Here is a 19,958-nt window from a genome sequence, read left to right on the forward strand (position 1 = left end):
AGGATCTGGAGCTGGGAGTGATAGGAGACTGGGGAAGAAGATAAGAATGCTATGTGACGATCAAGGATCAACCAGAAAGGCGATGAAGCTAAATTAAAGTAAAGGATGAGGAATGGGGTTGAGAAAGAGAGAGAGAGAGAGAACGAGAACGAGAGAGAACGAGAGAGAGGGGGGAGTTGAAAAGAGAGAGGGGAGGCAGGAACGAGGGAGAGAAATGAAGAGTGACAGAAGGTAAGAAAGGGGAAGCAGGGGAAAGAGATTGAGAGACCAACGGGAGAACAGGAGGAGTGAATTAGTGAGAGAGCAGGTGGAAAGAAGAGACCTCCCACTGTCGAATAACTGAAGCGATGAGCACGAGCCCCGCTCTACAATCCAGAGATCGGCGTTTCCATTTCATGTTAGAGGATGCACGACACACACCCCCAGCGGATTTTATAGGTGAACGATACATCAAACGTCACATGACAACAATAGAGAAAACACTCAAACTGTTTCGATGCTACCGGCATGTAGCAACAGAGCGTCGTGGATATCAACACCTCAAGTGGTTGAAATTGAGTCACCTTTAAACCTCTGAAAGCCTTTAAACATTGGGAAGGTATTTTTCACCCGCTACCTAGATCTGACTTGAAGCATTCCCACGTTCAAAACAAATAACACCGGTGAAGTTCCATGATGTACATAAAAAAAATATGTGTCAGAGAAGGGTTAGAAAGAGAAAGAAAGGAGGTGGATGGATGGGGGAAAGAGAGAGGATTCTTACCAGAGTTTGACCGTTATGATGACTGCAGTCAGGATGAGCAGAGAGGAGATGGTCACTGTGACGTAGAACTGAGGGTCCACTGGAGGACACACACACAGAGGAGTTACCTTTCACATGGTTGGAAATCAGAACAATAGAAGGAACAATCAAATCAGCACAACAGAAGAAAGCCAGAGTCATGTGTATTAGAGCATGCAACGGAGAACGCTTTGAAATGTTTTACAACTGTAAACAAAAATGAGCGTTTCTTATTGGACAAGTCCAGGTAGACCGTCCCTGTTTCAGTCATTTTTCTTCCGTTTGGTGCCTTATGAATATAACCCAGGTCAACTGCAATGATGTAAGAAAAAAACACAACTCTGCTTTTAGAGAGTTACCATACTGTCAGTAAAGCAACTCAAAAGAGAATGAGCCGATGAAGTCATCCATTCCATCGCTTGGTGTGTGATGTCACCCATTTCCTTTGTGTGTGTTTTTGTGAGTTCAGAAAACTCTATTAAGCATTCTCCATCACCAAGACGCAGCCATCCATCCACACAAAGCCAGCCCAGCGGGAATTGAAGTTACTCCCTGATGCCCCCAGTGTTCTTCTGATGTCTTTGTTCCAAAACACTCTGTTCTCATGCCCACCAACACAAATCCTTTCTGTCTTTAATCTTTACTGATTTCTACGGTGCCCACCTTCCTCAGGCTCTCTCTCCTCCGGCTCACTTCCTCCATCCTCCACTCCCTCTGCATCTGGGGCCTCCAGAAGGTCCAGGGGCTCCTGGGGCAAAGCACTGCCCGGTGCACTCTGATGATGCGGCCAGGCCTCGGCGGTTGTCATGGGGACTTCATGGCCGTGGTGGTGCAGGTCCGCTTCCTGGCTGGACAGGATGTGATGCGTCTCGTCCTCCAGGGATAGTGTGGGGCCCCAGTCCACGGACCAAATAGGGGTGGGTGTGACCTGTTCTGGGACGGACAGCTGGGCCGAGAGGGCCTCCACCTGCCCCTCGCCCTCGTCGTCACGGTTACAGGTTGAGGGTCGCGTCACCACGGCAACCAGGAGGAAGAAAAGGCAGCGGAGGGTGATCAGTCGTTTGACAGGAGAGATGGAGCTGAGAAAGAGAGAAGGAAGGAAGGAAGGAAGGAAGGAAGGAAGGAAGGAAGGAAGGAAGGAAGGAAGGAAGGAAGGAAGGAAGGAAGGAAGGAAGGAAGGAAGGAAGGAAGGAAGGAAGGAAGGAAGGAAGGAAGGAAGGAAGGAAGGAAGGAAGGAAGGAAGGAAGGAAGGAAGGAAGGAAGGAAGGAAGGAAGGAAGGAAGGAAGGAGAGAAAAGAAGAGTGAGACGGTGGCAGAAATAAAGAGAAGCAGAAAGAGGTGGGAGAGAAAAGGAGACAGAAAGAGAATTGAGAAACATTACAAATGCATTGTCCAACTGGACTCCTCATGCAACATGCATACAACCAGAGGGTCTGACTGTGTCTGTCTTAACATCTGCTCACTCTCTCCATCTTACCATCTCTCCATCGCTTTGTTCTGTTCACTGAGCCCCCAATCCTCCGATCATCTCTCTCTCTGGGAGGAAAGAAAAACAGAAAAGAGAGGAAGAAAGAGAGAGAGAGAGAGAGAGAGAGAGAGAGAGGAGAGAGAGAGAGAGAGAGAGAGAGGAGAGAGAGAGAGAGAGAGAGAGAGAGAGAGAGAGAGAGAGAGAGAGAGAGAAAGAAAGAGAGAGAGAGAGAGAGAGAGAGAGTTCACTTCTCTTTTGACACTGATTGTTATTGAAAACGTTAACAGACACTCATAGGCGGCAGTACAGGAATACACACACATCTCCCTCTCTCTCTCAGTCCTGGCTGTCCAAAATGAGCGCTTAATTATGCCACATGCTAATACAGTTGGCTCATCAGACTTGCACGCACACACCTGTGCACAAAACATTCCTCATAGGCACACACGTAGCCAACGTGCTGCTACTATTAGCTCGAGAAAGATTTACTTCATATCTACTACCACTGTCACTCAGTCAAACACAGACAGGAACACACGCTCTATCGCTCGCTCTCTCTCACACACACACACCCACCAGCAGACAACTCACTGTCACACCAGCACGCACACCACATTCACTCAGACAGATACCAGTTAACATGCCTACCTCTGGCTGAAGAGAGAGGGAATGAGCGAGACAGTGAGAAAGGGGGAGATATAGAGAGCGAGTAGGAAAAGGCATTGGTTGCCTTAGCGACAGAGACATGTAGAGTCAGAGAGAGAGAGAGAGAGGAGGAGGACGGAGTGGAGACTGTAGGAAAGAGATTTGAAATGCTTATTACGCTTTCAACTCGTTCAATTAAATGGAGAGCAAAAAAAAATTTAATAATGAAGATCCAGAAAATGACATGAAAACTCTCATTTTGGGAGCAGAGGAAAACATTTATTCTGTTCTGTTTCGAAAAAACTGAGACAAGCCATGGGAGTGGCGCGGCAGAGAGGTGGAGGAAAATTAATATACATTCATTTACACAAGGACAGGTTGAGTGGGGTGATGAGCAGCATAACTAGTCTTCATAATAAACGAGGTGACACCACAATATGAGGGAGAAATGTTTGGAGGCAGGAAGGTCACAGCATGACAGCTTTATTGCACACATGAAACAACAACATTTACATAGACAATTATCTGTCTCTCGCTCGCACCCACTCCCTCTCCGTATGCTCTCTTTCCACCACTCTCTCAATCTGTCACACTTCACTCCCCCCCTCTCTCTCCTTCTCCTCTGTCCCCTTCACTCCCTTCCTCTCGCCTTCATTGCTCTTCATGCTGTGAGGCGCAGCGTCTTGAGCTTAGTGGTGGCGGGTGGCGTAAAACTGGCTCTCACTGGAGAACACAGCGAAGCCCCGATGTTGAGCCCGACTCTGATGCATCTTGGGATGTGTAGTCCTCTTCTTTGTCATCATCGTAATCTACAGTAACGTGGGGAGTCATAGTTAAACATGTGTCTAACGGTGGATGAATAATGGATTTGTGATTGATATAGATATACAATGATATAGATACTTAGGAATACAGCAGGAACCTGTTGATAGTGATTATTTCCTCAGAGAAAATAAAACAGCAACAGCTAACAATGGACCAAAACTTTCCTTTTTCAGTTCATGTTCTTTTAATAAGTTGACATGTTCAATCTTTAGGGCTCGATTCAATGCGTAGCGCTGAAGAACTTCGCTGTAGGTCATTTCCGATTGATGCGACACATGCGTTTGCGTTTGCCGTGAATGCATTGCTTTTACACTTCTACCCCTCTGTAGTGCAGGTCTTCAGCGCTACGGATTGAATCAGGTCCATATCTTTATCAAAGCGATCAGTCTTGAAGTTACTTAGATATATTCTTACAGCTACTTTTTGGGAGGTGATTTATATAGATTTGTCTACAGCTGGAGCTAAAGAAGACACTTTGAACCAATGGCTTTTTGTAGTAGAAACCCTTGGAGACGTGTTGCTTTGAGTTTTTCTGATCTACTGTATGTACAGTTGAAGTCGGAGGTTTACATACACCTTAGCCAAATACATTCACAGTTCTGCCCACACATTTTCTATGGGATTGAGGTCAGGGCTTTGTGATGGCCACTCCAATTCCTTGACTTTGCTGTCCTTAAGCCATTTTGCCACAACTCTGGAAGTATGCTTGGGGTCATTGTCCACTTGGAAGACCCATTTGCGACCAAGCTTTAACTTCCTGACTGATGTCTGAGATGTTGCTTCAATATATCCACATAATTTTCCTCCCTCATGATGCCATCTATTTTGTGAAGTGCACCAGTCCCTCCTGCAGCAAAGCACCCCCACAACATGATGCTGACACCCCCGTGATTCACGGGCTTGCAAGCCTCCCCCTTTTTCCTCCAAACATAACAATGGTCATTATGGCCAAACAGCTCTAATTTTGTTTCTCCAAAAAGTACGATCTTTGTCCCCATGTGCAGTTGCAATCTGTAGTTTGGCTTTTTTATGGCGGTTTTGGAGCAGCGGCTTCTTCCTTGCTGAGGGGCCTTTCAGATTATGTTGATATAGGACTCGTTTTACTGTGGATATAGATACTTTTGTACCTGTTTCCTCCAGCGTCTTCACAATGTCCTTTGCTGTTGTTCTGGGATTGATTTGCACTTTTCACACCAAAGTACGTTCATCTCTAGGAGACAGAACACGACTCCTTCCTGAGCGGAATGACGGCTGTGTGGTCCCATGGTGTTTATATTTGCTTACTATTGTTTGTACAAATTAATTTGGAATTTGTAAATTGCTCCCAAGGATGAACCAGACTCATGGAGGTCTACAATTTTTTTCTGAGATCTTGGCTGATTTCTTCTGATTTTCCCATGATGTCAAGCAAAGAGCCACTGAGTTTGAAGTTAGGCCTTGAAATACATCCACACCTCCAATTGACTCAAATTATGTCAATGAGCCTATCAGAAGCTTCTAAAGCCATGACATCATTTTCTGGAATTTTCCAAGCTGTTTAAAGGCACAGTCAATTTAGTATACAGTATATAAACTTCTGACCCACTGGAATTGTGATTTTTTTATTTCTTTTTAACCTTTATTTAACCAGGCAAGTCAGTTAAGAACAAATTCTTATTTTCAATGATGGCCTAGGAACAGTGGGTTAACTGCCTGTTCAGGGGCAGAACGACAGATTTGTACCTTGTCAGCTCGGGGGTTTGAACTTGCAACCTTCCGGTTACTAGTCCAATGCTCTAACCACTAGGCTACCCAGCCGCCCCGTGATACAGTGAATTATAAGTGAAATAATCTGTCTGTGAACAATTGTTGGAAAAATGACTTGTGTCATGCACAAAGTAGATGTCCTAACCGACTTGCCAAAACTATAGTTTGTTAACAAGATTTTTGTGGAGTTGTTGAAAAACAAGTTTTAATGACTCCAACCTAAGTGTATGTAAACTTCCGACTTCAACTGTATATTACTTGTGCGTATGTTTCAGCCCGCTGTCACCCCACTCCTCACCATCACTGTCCTCCTCGGAATCTCCCTCTGATTCCGTCATGGAAGCGTCCAATGGATTGTCTCGCTTTGTTGTGACATCACCCCTGTGACATCACCCCTGTGACAACATCACCATTATAAACTGGGTGGGTTGAGCCCTGAATGCTGATTGGCTGACAGACCGTGTACCACGGGTATGGCAAAACAGTTACTTTTACTGCTCTAATTACGTTGGTAACCAGTTTATAGTTTAGCCATGGTATATCGGCCATATACCACACCCCCTCGTGCCTTATTGCTCAAATAGACACCGACACTCCATATTGTTCTTGTTATACTGTTGCATATATATTACTTTTTATTAATATTCTTTAAACTGTGGCCTGGGGTGGTCTAATGATTAGCACCACCCCCTCAGCATAAATATAGGAATTGAATTGATTTGATAATTAAAAGTGTCAGGCTGCTCTAGCCAGAGATAACATTACGTACATTAAAAAAATGACTGTCAGTGTCTATTAAAACACGATAAAGCCTGAAGGCGTACTTCCATTGTGGTATTCGTGTGTCAGTAGCCTGCTCGCATGGGATCAAATCCCAGTTCCATCGCTGCTTCGGAAGAAACTCTCTTCTCTTCCCTGTTATTCTACACTGTCCTACGTGTTAAACAAACCAACAACCATTCAACTGACCTTGGTTTAGTGTACAGTACATGAAGAAGTGAGGATAGGGACACACGAGTGATAGTGAACTTTCTGTCAGGTGCACCCATAAAAAAGCTCTATTTCTGCAAATCATTAAATCATCAGATCAGTATTCATCCATCTAGATGAGTACTGACAGAAAGGTGCTTCCCGGAGCTGGGGAGCTGCTCCCACACCGCAAGGGCACAACCCCCGGTGACCCAGCGGTGACCCTCACTGCCCGTGAGCCATGCCGCAAAGCAGACGATTCCCGGAGCATCTGCACAGGTCAGCGAGGCCAGGTACCTGCACTGAGGTAGAGAGAACACTGGGAGAGATGGAAGGAGAAAAGGAGGGAGAGAGAGAGAGAAAGAGAGAGAGAGAGAGGGGAAGGAGAGAAGTAGAGAAAAAAAGTTGATGAAAACCGAAACAGATTTAGAGAACGATGCATTCTACGAACAGCGTGGCTCTATAGGTTGGCAACTGTACTATAATATTCAGGGAACAACCAGTTGTGTTAGTTTTCACAGTTCAAGGTCCTTTCCCCATCTGCCTAATCAAAGCATGAGTCAATAATGAGTAGCACTGTCTGATGTACACAATCTCTTTCTCCAGCGAAGCTGCTGTGATTGGTTAGCCTGGACACGGTGCCTGTGGTGATTAGACAGCGGAACGGTAAACATCAGATAGTACACAGATCTGTAAGGTCTAGCACAGAACCGTATTAAACTGGCTCTTCTATATAGTGCGCACACGCACACACACACACACACACACACACACACACACACACACACACACACACACACACACACACACACACACACACACACACACACACACACACACACACACACACACACACACACACACACACACACACTCACTGCTTCTCACCTATCCTCAAGGATCCCGGGGTTGGCTCTGCCGTAGGCAACGGAGAGCCTGTCACCACGGGGACTGAGGGTCAGACGAACTCCCTGACTCCCGCAGCCCGTTACCATTGCATCCCAAGGATGTAACAGCTGCAGGGGGTCGTGGTTGGTGCAGAGCCCCTCCCACACAGACACCCCACCCTCTGCTGAGCTGCTGAACATCAGGGGACCCTGGGACTGTGGAGGATAGATAGGGGGCAGTTGTCATGGAGACAGGATGCAGTGGCTGAATACAATGCATGGATACGGTGTGTGTGTGTGTGTGTGTGTGTGTGTGTGTGTGTGTGTGTGTGTGTGTGTGTGTGTGTGTGTGTGTGTGTGTGTGTGTGTGTGTGTGTGTGTGTGTGTGTGTGTGTGTGTGTGTGTGTGTGTGTGTGTGTGTGTGCGTGCGTGCGTGTGTGTGTGCGTGTATGCATGCTTGCGTGCGTGTGTACGTGGTTTCACATGGTTTTGCTTGATTACTGAACAAATGTGGGGATGGTGCTTTCACTGCTTTGGCCTAACTGTGTTGAGCAGGTAACACTACATAAATGTAATAAGTCTTAAAGGCCCAGGGCAGTCAAAAACACGATTTTCTTGTGTTTTATATATTTCCAGACTATGATGTTTGAATAATACTATGAAATTGCTCAAATTACGATAACGGCCTTATAATGCTGTTTGAAAAGGCCGCCAAAAATGTCAGCCTGTTTTGGTGGGATGGTGACAAATGAGTTAATAGACCAATAAGAAAGATTAAAGAATCTCTTATATCTAAGAATCTCTCTACCAATAACAGCTAGATTTCAGTTTTCCCCTCCCCACTCAGACCATTTCCCAGACAGAATTGTCTCTTTGCTAAGAAGCCATTTTTGTTACTATTTGACCATTTTAATTGAAAACAATCACAGCAAAAGGTACTTCGTTGTTACCAAGAAACGATTTGATATTGAGACAAATCAGCTGCATGGGACCTTTAAACCATGTATTTAAACAGCTTACGTCCCCACGGAACCTTACAAAGTATGTATAGCCAAACATACCATTTCTGATCCTCTATCCTAGCAAATATAATGCATTTATATTTGAAAGTAATGAAGAACGAGGAAAAGAGCACTGAATACTCTTTTGAACTTCTTTGGAATCTATATATCTAACTTAATAATTTATTTTCAATCATTTATTTCCACACTGCCTACAAGTGTGTAGCCTATAAGGAGGACAAGATATTTGTTCCTCCAGGCAGCATTTTTGTTTCTGCCTCAGCCAATGTATTTGGCGTGACAACAACAACTACGTTGGCCAAAGCACACACAGATCTGGCAATGGTGCGGAAATATTTGCTTTAATTTCAGCAAGGCCTTGATGAAAACACAAGTTTATGTTCATTGGGGCGCACAACAGAAAACAAAAGGATTGTTTGTTATTGGACCAGTTTCAGTCCATTTTCTTCTGTTTGAACACAACCATAGTTATAGAAGCACTATAGCTTAAAAGCCTAGAATGTGACACTATTGGCTCTTGATTATGGCAGCCACCTGCAGGGAGGTCACAGCCTCCTCGTTTGGTTTGATTGATTGACAGTTGTCCATGGTTTGCCAGCTCCAGGTCTGAACTTTACCCCCATCTGCAGACAGACAGAGAGAGAGAGGGGGGTGAAGGGAGGAGGAGTGAGAGAGAGAGAGCGAGATGGAGGGAGAGAGGGAGAGAGAGACGGACTACGGGAAAAGAGAGAAGGGGAGGGATGGTAAAGAGCAAGAGAGAGCTAGAGAGAGTCAGGGAGAGAAAGAGAGGTTAACTAGGCCTGACAGTTGCTGGCAGACATTACTGATGGCTCGCATAAATACCTGTGATCCTGAGTCTCCTCTCTTGTCTGCCTCTATCAGTCTGACTACACTAACTGTCTACCGCAGGGTTAGGCAACCCTGGTTCTGGAGTGCCGCAGGCACTTCATGTTTTCGATTTAACCAACCTGGAAGACCAGGTGTGTTGAATGTAGGCAATCGCTGAACTCTGATCAATTAGCTCGGTTGGTCAGGAGTGGTGCCCAGTTGGAACAGAATCATGCAGTGCCTGTGGCACAACAGGAACAGGGTTGTCTACCCCTGGTCTACTGAGTACACACACATACGCCCCCCCCCCCCCCCCCCACAGAAATTGCATCCACACAAACCTGATCCAGTGATGATGTAGCCATCGCCACGTTAAAGGTATAGATGGACTTTACACACTGGCCTGGACGGAGAGAGGGGAACACTGATTTAATTGTCCACAAGACAATAACGTAGGCACATGCAAACACGTAGGCACACTCACCCAGACAAAGCTGTAGGGCTCAGACTGTGTGTGTGTGTGTGTGCGTGTGTGTGTGTGTGTGTGTGTGTGTGTGTGTGTGTGTGTGTGTGTGTGTTGTTATCATTGTACAGTCCATAGTCAGTATGCATATAATTATCATCCATGTTGTTATTGATTTAATATGATATGTTCCCGAGTTCTCGTCTTGGCAATGTAAGCCTGAGCAAAAAAACCTGGAGAGAGTGAGATAGAGATACGGAGAGGGGGAGCGTGGGAGGAGAGACAGAAAGGGCAGAGAAGTTCAAGTAGTGGAACGATCCCTCCTTCAGTCAGAATGAGAGTAACCCAGAGTGTCTGCTGCTAGTCCTCTCCGTGGATTTGACCTGATGAACTAAAACTATAATTACACAGCCTGAAATCAGGATGCCTGACTGAGAGTAAGGGTGTGTGTGTGTGTGTGTGTGTGTGTGTGTGTGTGTGTGTGTGTGAGTGTGTGTACACGTTCTACTATACTTGTGAGTACCAGAAGTCCTCACACGAATAGTAAACCAGTCCTCACTTGTATACAGGCTATTTTAGGCTTAGGGTTTAGGGTAAGGGTTAGGGTTAGAATTAGGGATTAGTGGTTAGGTTTAGGGTTAGAATTAGGGGTTAGGATTAGGGTTAGGAGTTAGGGTTAGTATAGTAAGACATAGTTGTGTGTGTGTGTGTGTGTGTGTGTGTGTGTGTGTGTGTGTGTGTGTGTGTGCGTCCATTCCCTACCTAGTCTCCTACAGTACTCAGGCGGAGGGGCAAGCTGCTCTGTTGCCGTAGGAACCATCACACAACTTTACTGTTGTGTCTCGACTGAGAGAGAGAGAAATAGAGAGAGAGAGAGAGAGATGGCGAGAACATCGGAGAGCGATGAAATGAGTGTGAGAGAGAGAGAGAGAGCGACAGAGAGAGACCATGAGAGTGAAAGCAGACAAGGTTCAAGTAGCTCAATAACACTCTGTTTATGCGAGAATGGCTCTCAGTGGTAGAGGAGAAAGTTAGCATGTCAGAGTTACAGAGAGAGGAGGAGGGAGAGAGAAAGTGATTCATTGAATTGTTCACAGTTATGAGATCTGTTATTAAATCGGAGAATGACTCCCTCACCAGGTTGTCAACGGCAACCACACAGGTGATGATGTCACTGTGACCCTCCATCGTCCTCAAGCGAAACATGGCTTTCTCCCATGATGCTTTGAGAGATGGAAACACGGCATCTGAAAAAAAAGGGACCCATCATAATCACCCAAGTCTTGCGTGAACTTTTTTACGTGATCTTGCGTGAACTTTTTTTTACAAAGGGACAAATTCAGACTTGCACGCCTTTCCTATGCACTTCTCAGTAGTTGGTATTCAGATGTGTGTGCGTAACACGCTTTGTGCAGGTGCGTAACAGGCTTTTTGGTTTGGTTCCTTTGCATGCGCTGAATCAATTTAAATCAACCACTGAAAATCCTTCCCCTTAATGGCTGACAGATTACCCCTGGAGTTTTCACTCAATAGGGGTTTCAGTACATTTATATAAAGCCATCCCTTTAAATTTGGTGTAGCTTTAAATAGAATTTAGTCGACAGACTCACTAGAATATATTGAGAGAACTGTTCAGAATATTAGGGGTCAATGAAAGAAAGTCATGTAAGGACACACATATTCATCTCCTTTTTAGCACCACTTGGTCAATTTCAAAACACATTGAAACTAACAATAGTGACAGTTATAAATGTAAGGAAACAAACACTTGGAACAGTTATAAATGTAAGGAAACTAACACTAGTGACAGTTGTAAATATAAGGCAACTAACACTAGTGACAGTTATAAATGTAAGGAAACTAACACTAAAGTGACAGTTCTAAATGTAAGGAAACTAACACTAGTGACAGTTGTAAATGTAAGGAAACTAACACTAAAGTGACTGTTCTAAATGTAAGGAAACTAACACTAAAGTGACTGTTCTAAATGTAAGGAAACTAACACTAAAGTGACTGTTCTAAATGTAAGGAAACTAACACTAGTGACTGTTCTAAATGTAAGGAAACTAAAACTAAAGTGACTGTTCTAAATGTAAGGAAACTAACACTAGTGACAGTTGTAAATGTAAGGAAACTTACACTAGTGACATTTGTAAATGTAAGGAAACTAACACTAGTGACTGTTCTAAATGTAAGGAAACTAACACTAGTGACAGTTGTAAATGTAAGGAAACTAACACTAGTGACAGTTGTAAATGTAAGGAAACTAACACTAGTGACTGTTCTAAATGTAAGGAAACTAACACTAAAGTGACTGTTCTAAATGTAAGGAAACTAACACTAGTGACATTTATAAATGTAAGGAAACTAACACTAGTGACAGTTATAAATGTAAGGAAACTAACACTAGTGACAGTTGTAAATGTAAGGATACTAACACTAAAGTGACATTTATAAATGTAAGGAAACTAACACTAAAGTGACAGTTATAAATGTAAGGAAACTAACACTAAAGTGACAGTTATAAATGGAAAGATACTAACACTGGTGACATTCATAAATGTAAGGAAACTAACACTAAAGTGACAGCTATAAATGTAAGGAAACTAACACTAATGTGACAGTTATAAATGTAAGGAGACTAACACTAGTGGCAGTTATAAATGGAAGGAAACTAACACTAGTAACAGTTATAAATGTAAGGAAACTAACACTAAAGTCACAGCTTTAAATGTAAGGAAACTAACACTAATGTGACAGTTATATAATAATATACATAATAATATACAGATTTGGGCCTCCCGGGTGGCGCAGTGGTTAAGGGCGCTGTATTGCAGCGCCAGCTGTGCCATCAGAGACTCTGGGTTCGCGCCCAGGCTCTGTCGTAACCGGCCACGACCGGGAGGTCCATGGGGCTACGCACAATTGGCGTAGCTTCGCCCGGGTTAGGGAGGGCTTGATCGGTAGGGATGTCCTTGTCTCATCGCGCACCAGCGACACCAGCGACGGGCCGGGCACAGTGCGCGCTAACCAAGGTTGCACGGTGTTTCCTCCGACACATTGGTGTGGCTGGCTTCCGGGTTGGATGCGCGCTGTGTTAAGAAGCAGTGCGGCTAGGTTGGGTTGTGTATCGGAGGACGTACGACTTTCAACCTTTGTCTCTCCCGAGCCCGTACGGGAGTTGTAGCGATGAGACAAGATAGCACTACAACAATTGGACACCACGTAATTGGGGAGAAAAAGGGGTAAAAATTCAACAACAAAAAATTTAAATATATATACAGATTTAATATAATTAAAACATTCTAGAAATCATAAATCAGCTCTCTAGGTTTGGCGCTGTACACTCATTTGCGCATGGCTACAGAAGCCTATAGTTTGTGTCTCCAAATGTCATTCTTGCAAGTTACAAGGCTTACATTTTATAAACATCACTGTGGGAAAGTTGATATGTTGATATGCTTCCATATGACTGGTTTCACATTTGTCTCCAGCGATCATAAGTTAAAATAGATCTGAAACAATTGTCAGTAATATTTACAATCCCCTTATCTTAGCGGCTTACTTTACCTATCTCTTTACCTAGCTCTTATCAATTTGTAAATTACAGTGCATGGAGAATGGTGTTATATCTATCAGAAAGAATAACAAAGATGTTGTTCCACTTGGACCCGACAGGTTGCATCAACCTTCTTCATCGATTCATCACACGTAAAGGCGGTGGCATTATGAGGGAATGAAGTCAAAATAGACACTGATCTAGGATCCGTTTTGCCTTTAAGGGGGCTCCTGAGTGGCGCAGCGGCCTAAGGCAAATCAAATCAAATTTACTTATATAGCCCTTCATACATCAGCTGATATCTCAAAGTGCTGTACAGAAACCCAGCCTAAAACCCCTAACAGCAAGCAATGCAGGTGTAGAAGCACGGTGGCTAGGAAAAACTCCCTAGAAAGGCCAAAACCTAGGAAGAAACCTAGAGAGGAACCAGGCTATGAGGGGTGTCCAGTCCTCTTCTGGCTGTGCCGGGTGGAGATTATAACAGAACATGGCCAAGATGTTCAAATGTTCATAAATGACAAGCATGGTCAAATAATAATAATCACAGGCAGAACAGTTGAAACTGGAGCAGCAGCACAGCCAGGTGGATTGGGGACAGCAATGAGTCATCATGCCAGGTAGTCACCATGTTTCATTGAAATGTACAGCTGTGTGTCATCCGCATAGCAGTGAAAGTTAACATTATGTTTTCGAATGACATCCCCAAGAGGTAAAATATATAGTGAAAACAATAGTGGTCCTAAAACAGAACCTTGAGGAACACTGAAATTTACAGTTGATTTGTCAGAAGACAAACCATTCACAGAGACAAACTGATATCTTTCAGACAGATAATATCTAAACCAGGCCAGAACTTGTCCGTGTAGACCAATTTGGGTTTCCAATCTCTCCAAAAGAATGTGGTGATCGATGGTATCAAAAGCAGCACTAAGGTCTAGGAGCACGAGGACAGACGCAGAGCCTCGGTCTGATGCCATTAAAAGGTAATTTACCACCTTCACAAGTGCAGTTTCAGTGCTATGATGGGGTCTAAAACCAGACTGAAGCGTTTAGTATACATTGTTTGTCTTCAGGATTCAATATAGGCCGATAGTTTTTTATATTTTCTAGGTCAAAGTTTGGCTTTTTCAAGAGAGGCTTTATTACTGCCACTTTTAGTGAGTTTGGTACACATCCGGTGGATAGAGAGCCGTTTATTATGTTCAACATAGGAGGGCCAAGCACAGGAAGCAGCTCTTTCAGTAGTTTAGTTGGAATAGGGTCCAGTATGCAGCTTGAAGGTTTAGAGGCCATGATTATTTTCATCATTGTGTCAAGAGATATAGTACTAAAACACTTGAGTGTCACTCTTGATCCTAGGCACTGCATCTCAGTCCAAGAGGCGTTACTACAGTCCCTGGTTCTAATCCAGGCTGTATCACATCCGGCCATGATTGTGAGTCCCATAGGGCGGCACACAATTGGTCCACCATCATCCGGGTTTGGCAGGTGTAGGCGTCATTGTAAATAAGAATTTGTTCTTTAACTGACTTGCCTAGTTAAATAAAATGTTTTTATAATAATAATATCATAAAGAATAAGACAGGGAGGGACCTGGGCAAGTACCCACAAAGCATCTCAGAGTAGGTGCTGATCTAGGATCTGTCTATACAATCTTATTCAGTACTACCTAAAAGGCTAAACTAATCCTAGATCAGCACTCCTATTCTGAGACACTTTGTGAATTCCGGCCTGATAATGGACATTGGGAGAGACTAAAACAGCCATGGTTGACTCATCACTTCTCTAACCTTAGTTGATCAATAGTTACTGTACACGTATTTGTCAGCTCTAGAGCGTGCAACTAATTCTGTTTTTAAGAAACAGACAGATCAGGCTTGTGTTCAGTAGGCACGAAGCAGAAGAAAACTGAAACAGGTAGGTACGATCTGAACTTATGAAATGGTTGTTTTGGTTGGTCATTGTGAAGCGTTTTGCTACAGTGTGCCCGCAATGGACCCTAATGAACACAACCCAAGTGGGAAGGACAGATTGAAACTATTTGTGATATGATTTCTGGGAGCCTACCAAGTTGTTTCCATATTTCCTTTCCTTCAATCACAGTACATTTGTGAGATACCAATGAGTATGAGAATGTGTCTACATTATCTAACAAACCCTAGTTTAAAGATAACCCCACCTTCCTGGTTTTCCTTGGGGCTTGTGTCGGTCACAGCTAGACAGGGCTCTGACTGCTCTCCCCCTGCTCCTGTCTCTCTCCGTCCTCCTGTCTCCTCCCTTCTTCCTGTCTCTCCCCTCGTTACCATCTCCTTCTGACTGCCAGTCTTCTTCTGTCGGCCTGTTGGCTCTGCTTCTCCCTTGGGGATCTTGAGGATTTTGGGGATCTTGGTAGGAGAGGGACTGTGCGATGGAAGAGCCTCAGAGGTGGCTCCACTGTGCCCGAGCAACAACAAAAGACACGCCAAATACCTAGAGTGAATTGACAGACAGTGCACAGACATATAGGACAGTACATAGGCTAAGCCATAGACACACAAGCAAGCTTACAAACAATGATAATCCTTTATTACATTTCTATAGCACTTTTCATTACAAGTATAATCTCAGAGTGCATATAAATATACATTTGTCTTCATACTACTTTGTGATAATGACATTTCCCCTGGTATTCCCTTGATATTCCAAAGCCCTGGGAGAGTGTGCTCAGTCGTGACTGTGTGGAAGGAATCCCTAAGTGATGGCTACATGACTTACTATCCCCTCTACTACCCCAATACATTAGGATGCCTTGAAAGAAAGACTTTGACCTATGTCGGCAAGACTCAAGCCAGATCAAAGCATCAAAGTGAATGTTACAGTTTGTGAACAGGGATGCTAATCTCCCCTATCGCCCTCTATCTCTCCCTCCCTCTCTCTCTCTTTTTCCTTACACTTTTTCATCTCCTCATGTTTTCCTTCTGCCACAATCCCCGGAGTTTGCTGGGGGCCAGAAAGCTGCAGCAGAAGTTCAGCCAATCTGGTGCGAAGCTCCGCCTTCCTGAAGACCTGAAGATGGGGGAGGGGGAGGGGCGGGGGTGGGGGGGGCGATTTGTTTGAACATCATTTAGGTTAATAATAACATGCAACGACCGTAGAAATCTCCCTGGGTACGTCGCAATAGTCTAACGTCGCCCCTCCTTCATCCGGACGGATCTGAGAAGAGATGGATTGATAAAAGACATCCTTAGACATCCATCCGTTATAGTACTGTCACCGATCCTATGTCTTTCCAGATCAAAGTTGATGAAGGAAAGGAGACAAAATGACCACTGTAGACTATTGTTATGTGCCCCCCCAACGATTCGTATAAACCCTGAATGACTGACAGGGCTGTGTTGCAGCCACCGCGCAGCCATCTTGGCACTCCTCAATTGTAAAAGTATATTTTGGAAGCTACAGAAATGTATTTATGAATGTTTACATTCGTTTTTGACACAATTATTATATTACAGACACCTTAATGTATACTTTGAAATTATATTATGTGAGCGAAACATCAAAAATACGAATAACAGATCTACAAAGTATATTTTTTTGCGAGTACTAATGTTACTGACCCACTACAACAACAAAAATACTTAAATACATGTCACTTTGTCCTAGAAATATTTCATTGAAATACTGTAGAATTCTATTCATATCTATGGAGGCCTCCTGCTAGGGAGTGCCAAGATGGCCTACCGGTGGCTTCAAAGCCTCTCATAGCATCAGTAATACAATACCCCCCCCCGTTTACATGGCGATTCATTGCCAAAGCCCCTATGACAATGACACTCAATCAAAATTAGAAAGGCATGATACATTTCGACACAAGAGAAGGGTATCGTGTTATGCTTACATTTGGTATATTAAATTAGTGCCCGTGTAGATGAGGTTGATCTAAAACCACATCTAAAACTCGGCCAAAACCTAATGAGAACGCAAGTTGTTTACCACTATATTTCTCAAGATTATGATCAAGCGAGCCAATTCTCTATCTCACTTGGGTGAAATTATTTAATGATCAGCTGTTCAGTCTTGATGTGCTCCAGCTAGGTTGCAGTGTTTTGAGAGTGGCCTCAATTGAACCCACTCACGATCGAGAGTGTAATAATGTCAAATGTAACCTGCAAAGATGGTATTGGGGGATTAAGGTGCTACATCAAGATCTCTCGTGGGAGCGAGTACAGTCATATCCGGGAGTATTAGTACCAAGGGAAATCTATTCAGGACTGTGGAATAAGCACCGGTGCGCTCACGGCACGACTTGTATTAAAACTACGGATGAAGATGAGAAGTGAGGTGGTGTTCTGTGCCTTAATTCTTTCTTCTGGAGTGAGAGATTGTGAAATGTCGATCTCCAGATGCTCAATCCATCTCAGTTTCTTCTGGAGCTTTCTCGCATCCCCCATCTGAAACCCCTATTCTACAAGCACCAACAACTGTTCCAGATTATTCTGTGTACAATGTTTCACTAGGCCTGTGGGTCATGCAACATCTGTTTTTTGAGTGTTTCTACCGTGTTTCACTAGTTTGCTGTCCTTTCTCTGTACAGTCAATTGTTTCCATAGACGTGTCTCATCGCTGATGGCAGCAATGGTAGATAGCAGAGGTGTGGACTCGAGTCACATGACTTGGACTCGAGTCAGATGGAGCCCTTGGAAAGATGATACCCCAAATTATTATTTTCGGATATAAAGACAATGTTGTATCAACAAAAAACGGATTGCAACTTGCAAAACATGCGGGAAGAAAGTTACAGACGGAGGCGCAACAATTTCCAACTTCGTTCGACATTTGAAGCTGCACAAAGAACGGTAAGTCATGGCTAATATAGCCGACAGCTATCCATCACACGAGGTTGTGTGTTTATGAGTGTGTGTATCTTGTTTCATGAGTTTCTTTTAGCTGGCTTGTGATGTCTGGAGCCTGTATTCTTTCTCATGGCTACCCATGTATTTCCATGGAAATATAACGTTTATTTGGAAAGTAATAAATATATAGATATTCTTAAAAGCATTCATGATTTGCGTAAATGTAATCTACTATTACTCTTGTTAAAAATATGAAATGGTATTACATTTGGTGAAGAGCACATTATGACTTGTTTAGGACTCGAAACTCAAAGTTTAGAGACTTGACTTGATACTTGACGGTCTTGACTTGAGACTTGACTTGGACTTGCCTGTCTTGACTTGGGACTTGACTTTGGACTTGAGTGCTAAGACTTGAGACTTACTTGTGACTTGTAATGACATGATCCCACCTCTGGTAGATAGCATGTTTGAGGGGATACATTTGAGCAAGGATCTGTGCAGATACGCTAATCTTCATCACATAATGAGTAGTTGTTTTACCCAAGAGGATTTCTGTAGATCAGTGATTGTGCACAGTCTGACTGCAATGTAGTAGATCTGAAACAAGCACAGGCGCTTTATTATATTCTCTGGTCTGCCGGATGGTTACAGACATTGCTCTGATTTACAGTGACACCAGGTGGAATGGAGAGGAACTTAATTTACTAAATCCAAATACCAAGGCAGCGTTTCATTCAAATAAATGGGCTCACTCATTTCTACCCTCGTTCACTTCTCCCCTCCAGTGACTGATTTCATTTCTGTACCAATGCGTGCCTTTTGTTCTAGCCTAACAGTGTTTGGTGTTATAACTAAATCATTATTTATATTCAGTGTATGAGAATGGGACTTGGTCTTCAATAATTCAGTTTGTGAGATAAAACATTTAAATAGTCATTTATTCAATACCAAATAAGTGCTCAATCATAACGACAATATGCACCATTTGTTATAATTAGTTGTTATAACTTCCATAGTAAACATGATTTCCTTGGCATACACATCACTGACAAACTGAAATGGTCCACCTACACAGACAGCGTGGTGAAGAAGGCACAACAGCGCCTCTTCAACCTCAGGAGGCTGAAGAAATTTGGCTTGTCACCAAAAACACTCACAAACCTTTACAGATGCACAATCGAGAGCATCCTGTCGGGCTGTATCACCGCCTGGTACGGAAACTGCTCCGCCCACAACCGTAAGGCTCTCCAGATGGTAGTGAGGTCTGCACAACACATAACCAGGGGCAAACTACCTGCCTTTCAGGACACCTACACCACCCGATGTCACAGGAAGGTCAAAAAGATCATCAAGGCCATCAGACTGGTAAACAGCCATCACTGCCATCACATTGAGTGGCTGCTGCCAACATACTGACTCAAATCTCTAGCCACTTTAATAATTAAAAATTGGATGTAATAAATGCATCACTAGTCACTTTAAACAATGGCACTTTATATAATGTTTACATGCCCTACATTACTCATCTCATATGTATATACTGTACTCTACCATCTACTGCATCTTGCCTATGCCGTTCGGCCATCGCTCATCCATATATATTTATATGTACATATTCTTATTCATTCCTTTACACTTGTGTGTAAAAGGTAGTTGTTGTGAAATTGTTAGATTACTTGTTAGATATTACTGTATGGTCGGAACTAGAAGCACAAGCATTTCGCTACACTTGCATTAACATCTGCTAACCATGTGTATGTGACCAATAAAATTTGATTTCATTTATACAGTGAGGCAAAAAAGTATTTAGTCAGCCACCAATTGTGCAAGTTCTCCCACTTGTTTTCCACCATAATTTGCAAATAAATTCATAAATAATCCTAAAAATCCTTGTCTGTCATAGTTGAAGTGTACCTATGATGAAAATTAC

The 19,958-nt window shown here is 43.4% G+C and overlaps 1 protein-coding gene and 1 pseudogene across 1 annotated transcript in view; both read right to left on the minus strand.

Annotated features, from left to right (window-relative positions):
• LOC109903876 (PILR alpha-associated neural protein-like) overlaps positions 1-2,587 on the minus strand; it is an 8,070-nt gene extending 5,483 nt beyond the window's left edge. Inside the window, exons 1-3 of the mRNA XM_031791904.1 lie at positions 2,259-2,587; positions 1,445-1,860; positions 764-842 (exon numbers count right to left, since the gene is read on the minus strand). Coding sequence (XP_031647764.1) covers positions 764-842; positions 1,445-1,860; positions 2,259-2,269 — 506 coding nt within the window. The 5' untranslated portion in view covers positions 2,270-2,587. The remainder of the gene's footprint in view (positions 1-763; positions 843-1,444; positions 1,861-2,258) is intronic.
• A 996-nt stretch (positions 2,588-3,583) lies between these two features.
• Positions 3,584-16,588, minus strand: LOC116352918 (uncharacterized; annotated as a pseudogene).
• Positions 16,589-19,958: the final 3,370 nt, after the last annotated feature.

Source organism: Oncorhynchus kisutch, linkage group LG2 (genome assembly GCF_002021735.2).
Source record: "Oncorhynchus kisutch isolate 150728-3 linkage group LG2, Okis_V2, whole genome shotgun sequence".
NCBI lineage: Eukaryota > Metazoa > Chordata > Actinopteri > Salmoniformes > Salmonidae > Oncorhynchus > Oncorhynchus kisutch.